Source organism: Pituophis catenifer, unplaced genomic scaffold (assembly GCF_029215685.1).
Source record: "Pituophis catenifer annectens isolate HBS135680 unplaced genomic scaffold, rPitCat1.0.hap2 SCAF_10, whole genome shotgun sequence".
In the NCBI taxonomy this organism is placed as follows: Eukaryota; Metazoa; Chordata; class Lepidosauria; order Squamata; family Colubridae; genus Pituophis; species Pituophis catenifer.
Genome location: NW_027256890.1, coordinates 19809067 through 19826281, shown reverse-complemented (window position 1 = coordinate 19826281; position 17215 = coordinate 19809067). Strand labels below are relative to the sequence as shown.

At 44.9% G+C, this 17215-nt stretch overlaps 1 protein-coding gene across 1 annotated transcript; it reads right to left on the bottom strand.

Annotated features, from left to right (window-relative positions):
- Positions 1-1842: 1842 nt before the first annotated feature.
- On the bottom strand, positions 1843-16857 carry LOC139321783 (ephrin-A4-like). Its single transcript, XM_070950667.1, has 5 exons — positions 16739-16857; positions 5879-6177; positions 2882-2956; positions 2190-2249; positions 1843-1934 (listed from the first exon to the last, which is right to left on the bottom strand). Exons 1-5 carry the CDS (start codon positions 16855-16857, stop codon positions 1843-1845), a joined length of 645 nt encoding a protein of 214 aa, XP_070806768.1.
- Between the last annotated feature and the right edge of the window lie 358 nt (positions 16858-17215).

Genomic DNA, 17215 nt, shown 5'->3' with positions numbered 1-17215 from the left:
TGCGACCTTCTGACAAGCCAAATCAACGGGGAAGCCATTTTCACGTCACAACCTTTGTTTCTAAGTTAACAACAGCAGTGATTCACTTAACAACCGTGGCTAGAAAGGTCATGAAACGGGGCAAAGCTCCCCAAACCAATGTCTCACTGAGCAACAGAAATGTTGGGCTCGATCCTGGTCGTAAATCCAGGACTGTTGGTATCGGAGACACGAAACAGGTTTGGTATTCCGGATTTTATTCTATTTAGTGCTCAATTGCGGTCATAAGTCCAGGACTGCCTGTATAAACCCACCCACCGACCTATTTTCGTTTGCAAGAAGCAAAGTTGCAGGGCCAAATGCGGCAGAGAAATAAATATTTGTCCAGCAATAAAAACAACAACGAAAAGAAGAATTTATGTTTGCATTAAAAAAAAAAAAAACCAGGCGGGACGAACGAACGAAAGCTGGCTGGCAAAGGGAGGCGAATGAATTTTCTTCGCGTCCTTAATATGTATAGATATTTTCGCCCCGATTCTCCTGGCTATCGTTCTCGAAAGGCCGTCCTTTTGCTGACGCCTCCGGTCGCTTTCCCCCCCCCCTTCCCCCCTTTCGTATTGACTTCTGACATTTTCATGGCTCCCTGATTTGATTTCGACAGATTATCCAATTTGTTTTGTAATTTTCTGCTTTCTTCTTTGCTACTTGGCTGGCCTTTGCCGGGGCCCGGCCGACGACGGTGGCTGTTTCGCGATGAGCTCAATTTCTTTCTTTCTTTTTTTTCCTTTCTGTCTCGTTTTTAAACTGTTGCCTTTTATGTCCGAGCTCCAAAAGGTTAGGTGGAACCTCCGCGGCAATGATAGTATACGTTACGGGAGTGTTTGCTTAGTAACCAGTGGTTCAGCGATGGCTTCAAGTTATGTTGTTTCCAAGTCTGTACTACTTAGTGACAGAGTCACTGAAGGAACTGTTATAAGCCGAGGACTACCTGTATCCCAGTATCTGAGGGGCTACCACAGTTATCAAAAAAAACCTTTCTTGTAATCCTCTTTGCTTCATTCTCACCGCCACCATCTACTCAATATTTTCCTGCCACAGCTATTATCAACAAAACTCTCTTGTAATCCTCTTCGCTTCATTCTCACTACCACCATCTACTCAATTATTTTCCTGCCACAGCTATTATCAATGAAACTCTCTTGTAATCCTCTTCGCTTCATTCTCACCACCACCATCTACTCAATTATTTTCCTGCCACAGCTATTATCAACGAAACTCTCTTGTAATCCTCTTCGTTTCATTCCTACCACCCCCATCTACTCAATATTTTCCTGCCACAGCTATTAACAATGATACTCTCTTGTAATCCTCTTCGCTTCATTCTCACCGTCACCTTTTCCCCAATATTTTTTCCCCGTTGATAGTGAACAGACTCTCCAAAGGTTTCATATGGGCCTCAGCAAGAAACAAACAATCCATCTGTTAGGGATGCTAGTCTCGCCTCCAACTCAGGGTTGGACTAAATGACCTCCAAGGACCCCCTCTCATCATTCCCTTTTCCCAAGACTTACGCTCTCGTCGAAAATCCTCCGGAGTCTGAATGGGAGCGAAGAGGATCATCTCGGATTAAAGAGGCTTTCCTTCGGGATTTGGGAATGCTGTCTGTCCATCCGTCCCAAAAGTAGCTGTGTGGTCAATTGAAGGAGAATTGAGGAGGGGGATTTCCGGCAAAGTCTAAAGTGCCAAGCGATCGGTCAGCATCTTCGCAGCGGGGAATAACAGTGAGGTGGAGGAATCCCTCCGCTGGCGCTCCCTAACCGGCCCGAGTCTTGGGGGGAGGCACGCGATCCGAATTCCCTGCAGTCAGAGCCAGAGAAAGGGCACCACCAGGAGAGCCAGGCAGGCGACGCTAAGCCGGATCGGGGCAGGGCTGTGTGCACGAATGACCACCGCTTCTGAGGGGCGGGGAGAGAAGAGAGAGAAAGGAGCGTGAATGCAGAGATAAGTCACGCACAGACACAAAAATGGAGAATTGAATTTCAGGTCGTCCTCGATTTACGACCGGGACCGTCAGAAGTGACAATGGCACTGAGAAAAGGGACGTGTTTTTTCCACGCTTCTGGAGTAATTACTTATTAATAACGATCACTTATTCATACCCCGTTTTGTTTTCTGCATTTAAAACACGGGAGGTTCCCCCCAAAACTCACTCTCTGGACCGCCTCTCCCTCGGGGCTGAGATTTGGGTGCCTCCGTCGCGGGATCTGCGGCTAGAAAGGAAACAAGAATAAGGCAGTGATCACCTTGTGGTCTCCTTTCTCTAAGTCTCCATGCAGAGTCTCAAGAAATGCATATCAACCGTCCCCAGAGGGACAAACTGAGAAATTTCACATTCCTTAAGCAGATTCTCTATAAACAGAATCCTCACCCATCTTCGCCACCCCGTCCGAGGTGATTAGACCACAACCCCCATCATCCCCAGACGGCCAGGGCATTTAGAGAAGCTGTAGAGGTGGTCCTCGACTTACAACGTTTCCTTTAACGACCGTCCCAAGTCACAAGGGGCTGGAAAAACCGATTTTTACAACTCCCACTTACAATTGTTGCAACATCACTGGGTTAAGCGAGCACTGTTGGTGACCTACCCAGCCAAGCTGGTTTCGCTTAATGACTGCACGATTCGTTTAACGACTGCAGCGATTTACTTAACAACCGTAGCAGGGGTGGGGGAAAAAGTCATAAAACCGGGCGTGACTCCCTGAACGACCGCCTCGCTTAGCGATAAGAAAAACTCCCGATCTTTTCACAAAAACAAAATAAAACAAAAAGCAATCCCAGTTTGTTTTCACAAGACCCGCAATTGTGGACACCCACAAACCTTGGAAGGACAGACCGAACTTACTGGTGGTGGCGGCTTTGCAGCAAACCGCAACGCGTAGCTTCAAACACTGGCCAAGACTCTCCGGTGCAGGGATAGCTGTCGGAACGGAAACAAACCACGAATGGTGGTTAGAAGATCTAACGTCCAAGTTTACCGAGCAAAATCAACCCGATGCGTTTTTTTTTTTGTTTTTTGTTTTAATTTGATTTATATGCCGCCCTTCTCCGGAGACTCAGGGCGGCTTACAATGCGTTAAGCAATAACCTTCATCCTTTTGTATATTTATACAAAGTCAGCTTATTGCCCGCACAAACTGGGTCCTCAATTTACCTACCTTAGAAAGGATGGAAGGCTGAGTTCAACCTTGAGCCTTGGCGAGATTCGAACCCTGCAGTAATTGCAGGCAGCTGGTCTTAATAACCAGCTTAATAACAGGGTGCCTTAAACCCCTGTACTACCAAGGCTCGTTTATTTAAATAGTTTTAATTCTGTTTTTTTTTTTTTTTTGGTCCTAAACACGAATAGCCAACACTACGGAAGATAGGCTCAAGATAACAGAAGGATCTGGACAGACTTGAATGTTGGACGCTATCTAACAAAATGAAATTCAACGGTGAGAAAAGGAAGGTTCTACATTTAGGGAAGAAAAAACAAAATGCACAGGTACCGTATAGGTGGGACCTTGCTCAATAATAGTTAACTGTGAGAGGGATCTTGGAGTCCTAGTGGACAACCATTTAGATAGGAGCCAGCCGTGTGCAGCAGCTGCCAAAAAAAGCCAACACAGTTCTGGGCTGCATCAATAGAAGGTTAGAATCAAGATCATATGAAGTGTTAATACCGCTTTATAAGGCCTTGGTAAGGCCACACTTATGGAATACAGCATCCAGTTTTGGTCGCCACGATATAAATATAAGATGCTGAGACTCTGGAAAGAGTCCAGAGAAGAGCAACAAAGAGGATTAGGGGACTGGAGGCTAAAACATACGAAGAACGGTTGCAGGAACTGGGTATATCTAATTTAATGAAGAGAAGGACTAGGGGAGACATGATAGCAGTTTTCCGATATCTCAGGGGCCGCCCCAAAGAAGAGGGAGTCAAGCTATTCTCCAAAGCACCTGAGGGAAGGACAAGAAGCAACGGGTGGAAACTAACCAAGGAGAGAAGCAACTTAGAACTAAGGAGAAATTTCCTGACGGTGAGAACAATTAACCAGTGGAACGACTTGCCACCAGAAGTTGCGAATGTTCCAATACTGGAAGTTTTTAAGAAGAGATTGGACAACAGATTTGTCTGAAGTGGTGTAGGGTTTCCTGCCTAAGCAGGGGGTTGGACTAGAAGACCTCCAAGGTCCCTTCCAACATTCTATTCTATTCTATTCTATTCTATTCTATTCTATTCTATTCTATTCTATTCTATTCTATTCTATTCTATTCTATTCCATTCCATTCCATTCCATTCTTTCATCCTCTATTCTATTCTATTCTATTCTATTCTATTCTATTCTATTCTATTCTATTCTATTCTATTCTATTCTATTCTATTCCATTCCATTCCATTCCATTCCATTCCATTCCATTCCATTCCATTTTTTCTATTTAATTCTATTCCATTTTTTCTATTCTATTCTATTCCATTCCATTCCATTCTTTCATCCTCTATTCTATTCTATTCTATTCTATTCTATTCTATTCTATTCTATTCTATTCCATTCCATTCCATTCCATTCCTTCTATTTAATTCTATTCCATTTTTTCTATTCTATTCTATTCTATTCTATTCTATTCTATTCTATTCTATTCTATTCCATTTTTTCTATTCTAATTCTAATTCTAATTCTAATTCTAATTCTAATTCTAATTCTAATTCTAATTCTATTCTATTCTATTCTATTCTATTCTATTCTATTCTATTCTATTCTAAATAAACTGTTATAAGTCAAGGACTACCTACGGAAACAAATGTCCAATATGGATATTGGACATTTGCATCCATTTTTTAATCGATAGATTAATCAACTCGACTGTAGTTGATTAAATGGGCACCGCACACATTCCAAGACAGGTTGATTCATGAAAATGGCTGTATATTTTTTTTTCTAATGCGTTGCTGACCGCAAGGATAATAGGACAGGTGATAAACAGGTATATATATAACTAAAGACCTACACACACGTACATACATACATACATACATACATACATACATACATACACGCATCGCTTACAAAAATGCCCCGTGCCAACTTCGAATGCGTCCATGGCATTCGGAGGGCATCAAAATGCAGGTTGCGGCGATGAGAATTTTTACATTCCCCCCTCCTCATTTTCTGCGTTCCAAGCAGCCGAGTTCTCCTAACAGGCGTGCTTATTTCAATAAATCCATCCCAAAAGGCATGGCGATCGAGGCCAGCCGACACCAGGCTCCAGAACCGTGACGTTCTCGGCGTGTATCTGCCTTCTTTTTTTAATTTTACATTTTTAATCGAGCACGGCAAATCAGGAAGAGAGAGGTCAGCATTTTGATGTGCAAAGCGCAAAGACGGAATGTGATAAATTCCAAATCGTTTTGCCAACCAGAGAAACAGCGGTTAAAATCTGGGCTGAGGACAAGATGAAAAACTAAGCTAGCATCGGAGCGGGCTCGCTTAGGGATCGGTCCCGATTTCTCAACCTAACCTACCCCGCAGGATTGTTGTTGCCAGGCTAAAAGGGATGGCAGATTTATCCTTTTATATCGCCTGGAGTTTAGGACAGCGGTCCAAGACTCCAAGGAAGAATAAAAGAAATGTTGCGTAGTTGCATTAATCCTGCCGACTTTAAATCACAATTTAACTTGGTTTAATTCTCCTCTCCTTTCCCTCCCTTGGGGTTGGACTAGAAGACCTCCAAGGCCCCTTCCATCTCTGATATTCTTTTATTTTGCTGTTCTTTTTCCTCTCCTCTCCTCTCAACCCTGCATTTTGCAAGCTTATTCGTAAACTTACTTATCAAATAAGTTTAAAACTCTTTAACTTACATATATAGTAATATTCACGGCCACTCTGGAACTCGATGCCGAGCGAAAAGGGGGTAAACCTCTGGATTTTCTCCGAGAATCGGACGGCTCCGTAGGCGGCATACGGACGGTTGCACTCCCACCGTTTGAAAGCTCCCGGGGTTTCGTAGCAACCTTGATATCCGTCGGCGTTGACCATAAGCAAAGTGAAGGATTCCGGTTTCCCGCTGTCCAATGGCCGGTCATAATGGGGACAGTAAATATCCAGGTAGTCGTTGATGGACACCTGAATGGTGTAGCCTCCGTCTGAATTGAAGAACCTGGAAGTGGAAACGAGAAACAGTTTCGAACGAGGTCACCGGACTCAATTAAAAATCCAGATTTCCAACAGGTTGGACTTAAATTGGGGTACATTTTTGCTAATCTCGAAGGGGCCAGATACCATCTATACCACATTCTGTACTGATTCTCTTTATAAACCACTGACTTTGTTATGATATAATTATTTTCCTGTTGGAAGTGTAATCAGGCACCGGGCACCTTCTTCCACGTCTGGTGGCTTTGCCCAAAAATTAGGAAATTATTAGGAAAAAATAAGAATTTGGTTAATAGAAATAACATCGGAAAAAATAGAACTTAAAACCAGAGATTTTCCTACTAGGGATGATTAAAGAAAACTATAGGAAAGAAATAAAGTACTTAATATTACACAAAATCACTGCAACCAGATTAGTGCTTGCCCAATATTGGAAAATTAATCAACTGCCAACAGACCAATTGATAATCCAAACCATCTATAATTGTGCGGAAATGGACAAACTAACATTTGAAATGAAGGATAAGGTAGACTCAAAAGGTTATATAGCATGGAATAGGTGGTATAATTGGATAACTCGTAGAAATGAGAGCTAATGTAAAATTCTGTGTGATAATAGTAATTAGTAATAGTAATTAACAAATATGCATCGTTAATGACAATGGATGTGAGACTAAAGTCACTTTTTCTTTTTATGAATTGTCGTCTGTATTAATATATGTATCTTGTATATCCATGGTATAACATGTTACTTTTTATATGTTTAATAAAGTTTTGTTTTTAAAATAAAAATAATAATAATAATAATCCAGATTTATCTTTTAAGGAGGACGGAGCAGTGACTCACGCAGGGAAACAATGAATAGACTCTTCTTCTTGCTACTTAACCGCCCATGTATCTATCGACTTATCCTCTCTTGAAACCAGAGCAAGCTCTCCAACTGGGAAGCAACAGGTAGACTCACTCAATTTATCTACTCTCGTTTCTAAACGACAGAGCAGTGACTCACGCAGGGAAGCAATGGGTGGGATTCCTTTCCTACTTATGTGCTTTATCAATCCACTTATCCCTTTAAAAGAGAACGAGCTCTCAAACTGGGAGGCAATAAGGCAAACTCCTTAATTTATCTTCCCTCAACAATCGATAGATCCGTCACTCATACAGGGAAGCAACGGGTAGACTCTTTACCTCCTTATTATCCACCTGATCCACCCATCTTTGAAAGAGAGCGAGTTCTCAAGCAGGGAAGCAACAGGTAAGACTCCTCCTTAACCGAGTGTCTCTAGCCTTTAAATGGCAGAACAGCCACTCAAACAGGGAAGCAACAGACTCCCCCTTTTTTTCAGCTTGTCCATCCTTGCCTTGAAACGGGGGGCAGGCTCTCAAAACAGGGAAGCCACAGCCAGGCTCCCTCTCAACTTACCCCCTCCTAGGAGAGAGAACAGCCACTCAACCAGGGAGGCAACAGGCAGCCTCCTCCTTTTCTCCTGATCTACCTTATTATCCATCGATTCATCCCAGCTTTAAAACCAGAGCGAACAGAGAAGCAACAGGCAAACTGCCTTCAGTTTTGCTAAAATGGAGCCAGAAAAGACCCCTCTTCCCCCGGATGAAAAACATCTCAGCAACTCATCCAGAGACACAAACAGAGCCCCCCCCCATATAATATCCTCTTTTCTATGGACGGAAGTGTTTCATTATGGAATTATTTCTTCTAAGGTGTTACCAGGTTTGGCTCGCGATGCCCCAATCGTCAGAGGCGTTTTTTGGGGGGTTTTTTGCTAACAAGCCCTTTGGAGCAAGCCAAATTCCCCCCCCCCCAAGTTTGCTAGCTAAAATAAAGTTGTCGGAATCTTCTCTCTAAATGGCCGTGGGGATGGGGCTCAAAATTGAATTGGTTTTAAAAATGGGGTTTTAAATTTGGGGGTATTTAAATTGAGCCTATCGTTTAATAACTTTTAATGATTTTTAAATTTTGTCTGTGCAGGCTGTACACCGCCCTGAGTCCTTCGGGAGAAGGGCGGTATAGAAATAAAATTAATCAATAAATAATAAAATAATAAAAAAAATTAAACCACCTTAGCCAGGGGGTAGGCGTCAAAAATTTTAGCAAGGGGTTCTCTGCCCGGCGTGGCCTAGTCAGCCTCCTGCACCACGAGGTGTGTGTGGGTGTTTTTGCCCTCCCCAGGCTCCGGAGGCTTTTCTTGAGCCTCCGGGAAGGCAAAAACGGCCTCCCCAGGCTCCGGAGGCTGGAAACAGACCCGTTTCCTGAGCTTCCGGTAGGCCCATTTTTCACCCTCCCTGAGCCTCCGTGCGTGTCCGGCACTTACCTGTATCCAAAATCGGCTGTGTGGGGACTCCTGGGAGGGGTGAGGTGGGGCGGGGCGGGGCGGGGCCAGCTGGGAGTGTGATTTGGGGTTTTCCCCCGAACTGCACAGAATCTTAGCTAGAGGTTCTCCGGAACCCCCACCCCTGAATTTAGCTCCTAATGTCGTGCTTATTTCTTCTTGCCTGCAATTTTTTTTCCTCCCACCCCAAGGAAAAATTACAGGTGACTTCCCCAGCTTAACATTTTTGGTGTGGCCCGGGGAATTGACACGCCGGCTTTGAAGAAGGATGCGCAAACACACAATTGTGCAAGACAGGCAAAATTCAGATGTTTCAGGTTGTTAAAAAGAGAGACAGAGGCCGCCGCCGAAATATTTACCAACGCCGCTGACCTGTTTTGATGTTGGGGAAGATGAAAAGATTAAGTAAGCATCTTTTCCGGCTGCCGAGATAGAATTCGGAGCCATGTTTAATTCGACTTTAATAACAGGGAGTCCTCGAATTAGAACAGTCCGTTTAGTGACCGTCCCAAGTTACAACGGCACTGGGGGAAAAAAATGGGACTTTGGGATCGTTTTTCAGACTTACGACCTTTGCAGCATTCCCGGAGGTCATGTGATCAAAATTCAGACACACACACACACACACACCCCGGTGACTGGTTCATAGTTACGACGGTCAAAGGGTCCCGTCGAGTTTGGCTCCCTTTGACCACCTTCCTTGCTGCAGTTGTTATGTTAGCAACCCGGTCGTTAAGTGAGTCTGACGTTGCTCGTCGGAAGGTCGCAAAAGGGGAATGCAAAAGGGTCATAAATATGAGTCGGTTGTCAATTTTGATTATATGACCGCGAGGATGCCACGACGGTCGTTAAGTGTGAAAAAATGGTCATAAGTCGCTTTTTTCAAGGCCGTTGTAACTTCGGTCACTAAATGAATTGTTGTAAGTCAAGAACCGCCTGTATTTAGTTAAATGGCAACTGCATTGTTGCCAATTTTGGTTACATAATCGCGGGGATGCCACAACAAGTGTGAAAAACGGTCCCAAGTGGCTTTTTTTCAGGGCCGTTGTAACTTGGGACGGTCACTAAATGAAGCGTCGTAAGTTGAGGACTACCTGTACCAGGGAAAAAAAAAATCTATCTTTGGCTGGACTCGCTCGTGAGCCAGAGGTGTTTGGTGAGGACAAAATGAATTTTGGTCAAATATTGACAAATAGGGGATTTTCAAGCTAGGAAAACAGCGATTAGTGGATTAAAAATAAAAATACCCTCCCCGTATTTGTAGGGATGCAAAATAGATTAACAGGACACAAATTATCGGCACCGAGTTGCAACAGGTAGTCCTCGTCTTACGACATTCATTTAGCAACCATTCTGAGTTAGAACAGCACTTTAAAAAAGAAAGTGACTTGGGAGCGTTTTTCACACTTACGACCGACCGTATGCCGCCTCCCCGCGATCAAAATTCAGGCGCTTGGCAACGGATTCGTATTTACGATGGTCATTAGCGTTCCGGGGTTTTCTCCGTTGCGACCTTCCGATGAGCAAAGTCAACAGAGAAAGCCGGATTCACTGAGCCGCCGTGTGACTAACTTTGCAACGGCGGCCAAAGAGAAGGTCGTAAAACTCCACGGTCTCGCTTAACGACAGAGATGTCGGGCTCTGTTGTGGCCGTAAATCGAGGACGCCCTGTATTTGGCCGGCGTGCCAAATCTCCTTCGATGAGATGTTTCAGGATATGGGAGGTTCTCGTTTAGGAAAACTTTTTAAAAAAATGCCACCCGTTTGACGCTGCCACTCTGCACGTGGTCTGAAGAACCTTTGTTCTCATCCCATTTTTTTTTTTAAAAAAAAAAATAAATTTGCGGCTTGGCTGGCTTTCGCTGAGATTAACACCTTTCCCCGTTGCCAAAGGAATGGCGCCGGTGAGTTAAATCCACCTCTTTCTCTCTTCTAAACATCTTCCCCACATGAAAACCGGCGCTATCGTCACCCGATCTCAATGAGTCAACCAGCAACCAGCCCAAGCCGAGATTAAGCGCCAAAGACTCAAAAGGACGGATTTGGCAACCGCAAAAAGCGAAGTCCAAAACGCCAGGAAATAATAATTAAGATCGCTTTCCGACGGAGGAGGCGTACGTGAGAACCGATGTTTCGCCTCCGAGACACACTTTCGGCCTCTCCACGTCCCGATGTTTAGGAATCCGGGCCCGTCATCAATCCCCAAAGATCAGATCCGGGGCCCGGCGTTAAAAGAGACGTACGATCCGAAATAGGTTTGTGTTTTCAAAGCTCACAACATGTGCAATCTTGTTAAGGGCGGCTTAAGCTTCAAAAGCCACTGTAAATATAAATGGAGAGAGACTGTGGATTTGATCCTCTAGGGCTAACCTTTTTGCCGTCGCGTGCCAAAAGTGGGGGGATTGCGGGGGGGGGTTTGCGTGTATCCGTGTCCACACCCATATTTCATTGCACCCCACAAATGCGCACATGACCCCCCCCACTTTTGGCACGCGATGGCACAGTGGGCCCGGTAGGCCCGTTTTTTCGCCCTCCCCAGGTTCCAGGGGCTTTTTAGGAGACTGGGGAGGACTAAAACTGTCTTCCCTATCTCCCCGAAGGCCTCCTGGGGGCTGGGAAACAAACGGCTTATCAGAAAAATATTATCAAACTTCCGAGGATCAAGACACCTGGCAAGTCCCTTTCTTTCGACGATGTCGTAACCTCGAACCGACGCTGAATGGTCGTAAGTCGAGGGTTTTTTGTTTTTTTTTAAATCAGAACAGTATTATTGAATGCTCCTGATGTCATTTCGGTTTCCTCCATCTTAAAAGAGGAAATTTTGGGAGAGGTTGTGATGGGTAAGGCATTGGTGGGACGTTACTAAAAGTAAAACCATTTTTTTTTTTACACCCTATTGGGGTTAATTTATTTGGGACAGAAACGTCAGGTTTGCTGAGATTTAAAACTTTGGGCCTCACCTTTCTGTCTGGAGTCAGACTGGACAAAGAGCACCCCAAAATCCGGAACCCAAATGGACAGTGTCAAACCTTGATTTCCCCCCCCCACACCCCAAAAAAACCCCTTAAGATGCACTCCATAAATTTCCTTTGGCAACTTGACAAAGTTAAAGAGCGAGAAAAGTTTCTCGGTGGCAGAGCTGACTTTCCCAGGCTGCAAATTATGGTTTGCACCCTCCTCCTCCATTTTCTGACACACACATATACAACACCGTGTAAACCTAACTGTCAAATGTCATTTTTCATCCTCTTTCTGCAAATTTGGAAGCCAGATCCCAATCGTCTCAAAGTCAAATTGCGCTCGATTAGCAAATAAACCGACTGAAAAAAAAAATGGGTTGGGCAGGAAAAAAAAAAAACGTGTGCAAATTTAGGGCCTTTTTCTCATGCATCCCCAAACAGTTTTGGGGTGCAAGAATATTTCTTAGGCTATGGAATTTTAGGGGGACACCCCCCCCCAAAAAAGGATCAGAATGATAAATGGAGTTTTACAGGGTGGCATTGCCTGTCGCGGAGACATACAAAGCGCAAACTTTTTCTGGAGATTTCTGCATTGCCCAAGCGATGGAGATTTGAAAAACCTTGGCAGGCTTTTTAAAAATAATAATAAAAAAAAAACTGGGGAAAAACAATCGTAATTAAGCTTAGGATTGTGGCATCGTTGTAGAAATGGAAGGAAGGAATAAAATTGCTATTTGGCCACAGACATTAAAACTGAAGAGAGAGTTTGACTGGTTATTGTTTCTGGAGAGAAAAGCAACATTGTCCCCAAATTTATTTAATTTTTTTGCCTCTGTTAACAATGTATTCTGTTGTTCGGAAGCATGTTTCTATTTGAATGTTTGCATCCCATCGCCATTATTTTATTTTAAAGTTTCTCTTCTGTGGTTTGGAAACCACGTTTCTATTTTAATTCCGCATCCTCTTGTGGGCTTTTTAATGTTCCTATTGTATCCTTTTGAACTATGTTTCTGCTTTTAACGTTTGTATCCTCCTGCGTGCTTTTATTCTAACCTTAATAAAAAGTTAGAATAAACTACAATAAATAATAATATAGCCTTCATAATAATTTCATTACAATTTTTAAATAATTATAATTTTATTACAGCCGTAAGAAAAACCTTAATATTTTTATTTTAAGGTTGTGCATTCGATGGCACGCTGCTTGGAGCCTTTGAGCCACGAATCGATGCGCCTAAATTTTTAAAAAAAGACAACATATTTGCAAAATATGCTGCAAAATATCCATCCCTTTCCCCGCACCTAGAAATCTAGCCTCTCAGGGAGAAAGCCTCCGCTCTCATTTTTTCCTTGCAGGCTCAACATATATGGATATATGTTATATATATATATATATATATATTGGGAGACTAAGGAGACTAAGATAGATCTATTTCGGACTTATTAGTCCTCATCAGTTAGTCACACCCTCATCCCATGTATCCTCCCTGTAAAGGTACAATATTTGTTTTTCTTTCTTTTTCGTAGGCTTTATGTGTATTTCTCTTTAGCCAGGTTCTTCCTACGTAAACCAAGATTTTTATGCAGCCCTAGTTCAGTGAAATCACAATCCACTCGTTTCTAAGCTTTTTTCAGGCAGTCAGCAAGCACCCTGCTACCCAACTGTATTATATACAGTTTCAAAACCCAAATCTTATCAAGGAAGTCGATTTTGCAAGGAAAAAGACGAGAGCGGAAGCCGTCTTTCCCTGAGAGGCTAGATTTCTCGGTGCGGGGAAAGGACCGATATTGTGCAAGGGGAGGAAATTGTTTGCGGAGGTTTATTTGTATTTTTACCTGTCAACCCCTCCCTAGAGAGGTAGCGGGAGTGGCCGGCTAGCTCTTCCCACAGTCCTTCTGGTGTGGGTTTAACCAGGCCTCAAATTTGCTGCCAACTATCTTCTCCCACGCTGAGCACAGCAAAAACAAGCTGGAATGTGCAGCTCTCCCAGGAACACATCAACGCACAAACACATACCTTCCTTCCTTCCTCCAATCAACCACCAAGGTGGTTGCTTTCTGAAGTTTTTTTTTTTTTTAATTAAAATAAAGGAGGGGATAAGAAAAAATTAAAAATTTGTATAGCCCCCGAATCAAATTTCCCATCCAGAGTAATCAAATCATCCTCGACTGGACAACAATTTGTTTAGTGACCGAAGTGACAACTGCGCTGGGAAAAAAAAAGCGATTTACAACCCAACATCCCGTGCTCAGACATTCAGTTGCTTTTGGCAATTCGTATTTACGACCGTTTCCACGGAGATCCCATGTTTTGTGTGACCTTCTGAAAAAAAATCAGTCAGGGGAAGCCACTTAACAACCGTGGGACTGATTTCACCACGGAGGCGATTCGCTTAACAACCGTGGCAAGAAAGGTCGTAGAGTGGGGCGAAATGCACTTAAGGACGGTCTCGCTTAGCAACATAAATCTTGGATTCAAATTGTGGTCGTAAAGCGAGGATTACTTGGTTGGAAAACAGCTGGGCCTTTTTGCTGCAGATGTTGGGTTTAGCCTCGGGTGAACCCAAAAATCTTTGATGATTTATATATATGAATCTCTCTCTCACTCTATTTCCCCCACCTCAATTTCAAAGGTTTTGCTGAGATTAGGGGGAAAAAATGCAGGTTTTTTTCCCGCAAAAACATGCCTCTCTGCAATTCCCTTTACAGATAATAAATGGCAGAGAAAGAATTGTGGAAAAAGAAAAACAAGAGATGTGGTGAATTTTCGTTTTTCTGCACTTTTGCTAAGTTTTAAACTTTTTCTTTGAAAGTAAACCTGGGTTTGTTCAGAGGCAAGACCCTGGATTATTATTATTTCTTTAAAAATTACTTAAACCCAGGAGAAGAAAAAAAGCTGGTTAAATGCAGCCTCTGTAGCCAGCTTCAGGAAATTATCATGGTTTGTTTGAAGAAATGCAACCCACTGGCTTCAAAAGGTGTCCGGGAACAACCTTCTCCATGAAAAGGAGGGACGCTAAATGGAAATCATCGCCGGGAAAAACAAGATGGGGAAAAGAAAATGGGTATCCAAAGGAAGGAGAAATAAGAAGAAGAAAAGAAGAATGAAAGAAGAAGAAAAAGAGAATAAAAGAACCAGCCAATTGGTTAGTAAGAAGAAACAAGAGACAACCATGGAAATAATCACCAGAAAAACAAGATGGAAAAAGAAACAGGTATCCAAAGGAAGGAGAAATAAGAAGAAAAGAAGAATGAAATAAGAAGAAAAGAAGAAGAAGAAAAGAAGAATGAAAGAAGAAAAGAACCAGCCAACTGGTTAGTAAGAAGAAACAGGAGACAACCACAGAAATAATCACCAGAAAAACAAGATGGGGAAAAGAAACAGGTATCCAAAGGAAGGAGAAATAAGAAGAAAAGAAAAAGAAAAGAAGAAGAAAAGAAGAATGAAAGAATAATAAAAGAAACAGCCAACTGGTTACTAAGAAGAAAAAGGAGGCAACCATCATTGTCGTAGGAGCTAGACTCAACTATTGGGGAAGAAAAATGCATATTTTGGAAAAGAGAAGTGAGGGGTGCGTGTGGTGCAAACAGCAACCTGCTTACCGGCCCCCTCCCCAAAATTATAAAGCTGTATCTCAGCCCACCCACCCCCTAAACCAGGCCTTGCCCAGCCCCATCGCTCTATTGGAACAAAAATGGCAGAGGTGGGGAGGTTTGCCCCCTTTTGGAGCAGCAGACGCAAGGGGGGAGGAGGAGGAGGGGGAAAAATAAGTTAGCCCCTTCCCCACTAAAAGGGGAGATCAAAGGGAAAGGCGAGCTTCCAAATGGGAGGAAAGGGGAGGGGGAGCCGCGGGCACCTGGGCGGCCTTCAAACAAAGAAGATGCTGAGCGCGCAACATGGAAGCCGGGCACAGCCGAAGCCCCCCGGCCCACATCTCCTCCCCGCGACCCCCACCCCCGCGCGCCCCGCCCGCCGCTTTAACTCCTTCTTGCCCCGCCAGCAAAGTTTGGCAAACTTTCTTTTTTTTAAAGGAGAGACGCGGGTGGGAGGAAAAAAGGGAGGGGGGTGTTTGGAAAGAGATGATGGGGGTGGGAGGGTTGAGTTGGGAAAGCCCCCCCCCGTTTTTGGGGAAGAGGGAGGGGGAAAGAGAATTTTTGGGGGTTTTTTTTCCCTTTCTTTCTTGCGCTTTCTTCCTGCCCTCGGACAAAGGGCGCCCGTCCTCCTGTGCGCGAGGGGTTTTTGGAGAGGAGGGGGGGGGGGTCTTAGCAATAATGGGGAGGGGGGTGAGGAAGAGGCCTCTCTGGGGTTCAAGCCCCTGCAAAGGTCTGAGAGGGAAAACGGGGGGGGGGGTTCACACACACCCGGGAAGGAAAGGAAAGGAAGGATGGATGGATGGATTAAAGGGGGAGTGGAAGGAAGGATTAGGGGAGAAGGAAGGAAGGAGGGAAAGAAGGAAGGATTAGAGGCGGAGAGGGAAGGAAGGAAAGAAGGAAGGAAGGAAAAAAGGAAGGATTAGAGGGGGGAGCAAAGGAAGAATTGGGGAAGAGGGAAGGAAGGAAAGAAGGAAGGATTGGGGGAGAGGGGAGGAAGGAAAGAAGGAAGGAAGGAAAGAAGGAAGGATTAGAGGGGGGAGCAAAGGAAGGATTGGGGCAAGAGGGAAGGAAGGAAGGAAAGAAGGAAGGATTAGAGGGGGAGCAAAGGAAGGATTGGGGGAAGAGGGAAGGAAAGAAGGAAGGATTGGGGGAGAGGGAAGGAAGGAAAGAAGGAAGGATTGGGGGAGAGGGGAGGAAGGAAAGAAGGAAGGAAGGAAAGAAGGAAGGATTAGAGGGGGGAGCAAAGGAAGGATTGGGGCAAGAGGGAAGGAAGGAAGGAAAGAAGGAAGGATTAGAGGGGGAGCAAAGGAAGGATTTGGGGAAGAGGGAAGGAAAGAAGGAAGGATTGGGGGAGAGGGAAGGAAGGAAAGAAGGAAGGAAGGAAGGAAAGAAGGAAGGATTAGAGGGGGGAGAAAAGGAAGGATTGGGGGAAGAGGGAAGGAAAGAAGGAAGGATTGGGGCAAGAGGAAAGGAAGGAAGGAAGGAAAGAAAGAAGGAAGGATTAGAGGGGGGAGCGAAGGAAGGATTAGAGGGGGAGAGGAAAGAAAGGAAGGAAGGAAGGAAGTGCGTTGACCACTCCAGAGCCCTGGGAGTGGAGGATGGGCGAAGGAACCCTGGCGCCCCCCCCTCCCCATTTCTCTCCCCCCCCTTCCTTTTCTCTACCTGGGGTTGCTGGCGTTCCAGTAGACGCTGTGGCGGAGGCCTCTCACCTGCCGGGCCAGGAGGGCGCCCCCCAAGAGGAAGAGCCCCCAACAAGGCAGCAGCGCCTCAATGGGGCGCATCGCTCCGTCGGGAGGGCAAAGTGGGGGGGGGGGGGTGCAGCGTTGGCGGCGGCCGGAGGAGTCGCGGCGGGAGGGGAGGGGAAACCAAAAAAAAAAAAAAAGCCCCGCCCCGCCCCGCCCCGCCTCCTCCCCCACCTCGCTCCCAACTTTTCCCACCAATCAGGAGCCGCGCTGGAGCCCCAAAAAGAAAAACAAAAGTTTTGAGCCAAACTTCGAAGCGAGGATGGAGGCGGGCGGGGGGGGGGGGTTCACCCTTCGGGGGGGCGCCGCCTCCATTCATTCCGAGGGGAGGGGAGGGGGAGAGGGAGAGGCCAGTGGGAGGAGGAGGGCGTGGCCAACATTCCCTCCTGCTTCAATC

What these genes read in the sequence shown, in the direction of transcription:
- LOC139321783 (XM_070950667.1), bottom strand. Translation starts at nt 16,857, where the DNA reads ATGCGCCCCATTGAGGCGCTGCTGCCTTGTTGGGGGCTCTTCCTCTTG. An exon ending in TGGAACGCCAGCAACCCCAG is followed by an intron (nt 6,178 to 16,738) that starts GTAGAGAAAAGG and finishes TTCCACTTCCAG; the next exon opens with GTTCTTCAATTCAGACGGAG. An exon ending in CTGCAAAGCCGCCACCACCA is followed by an intron (nt 2,250 to 2,881) that starts GTAAGTTCGGTC and finishes TTTCCTTTCTAG; the next exon opens with CCGCAGATCCCGCGACGGAG.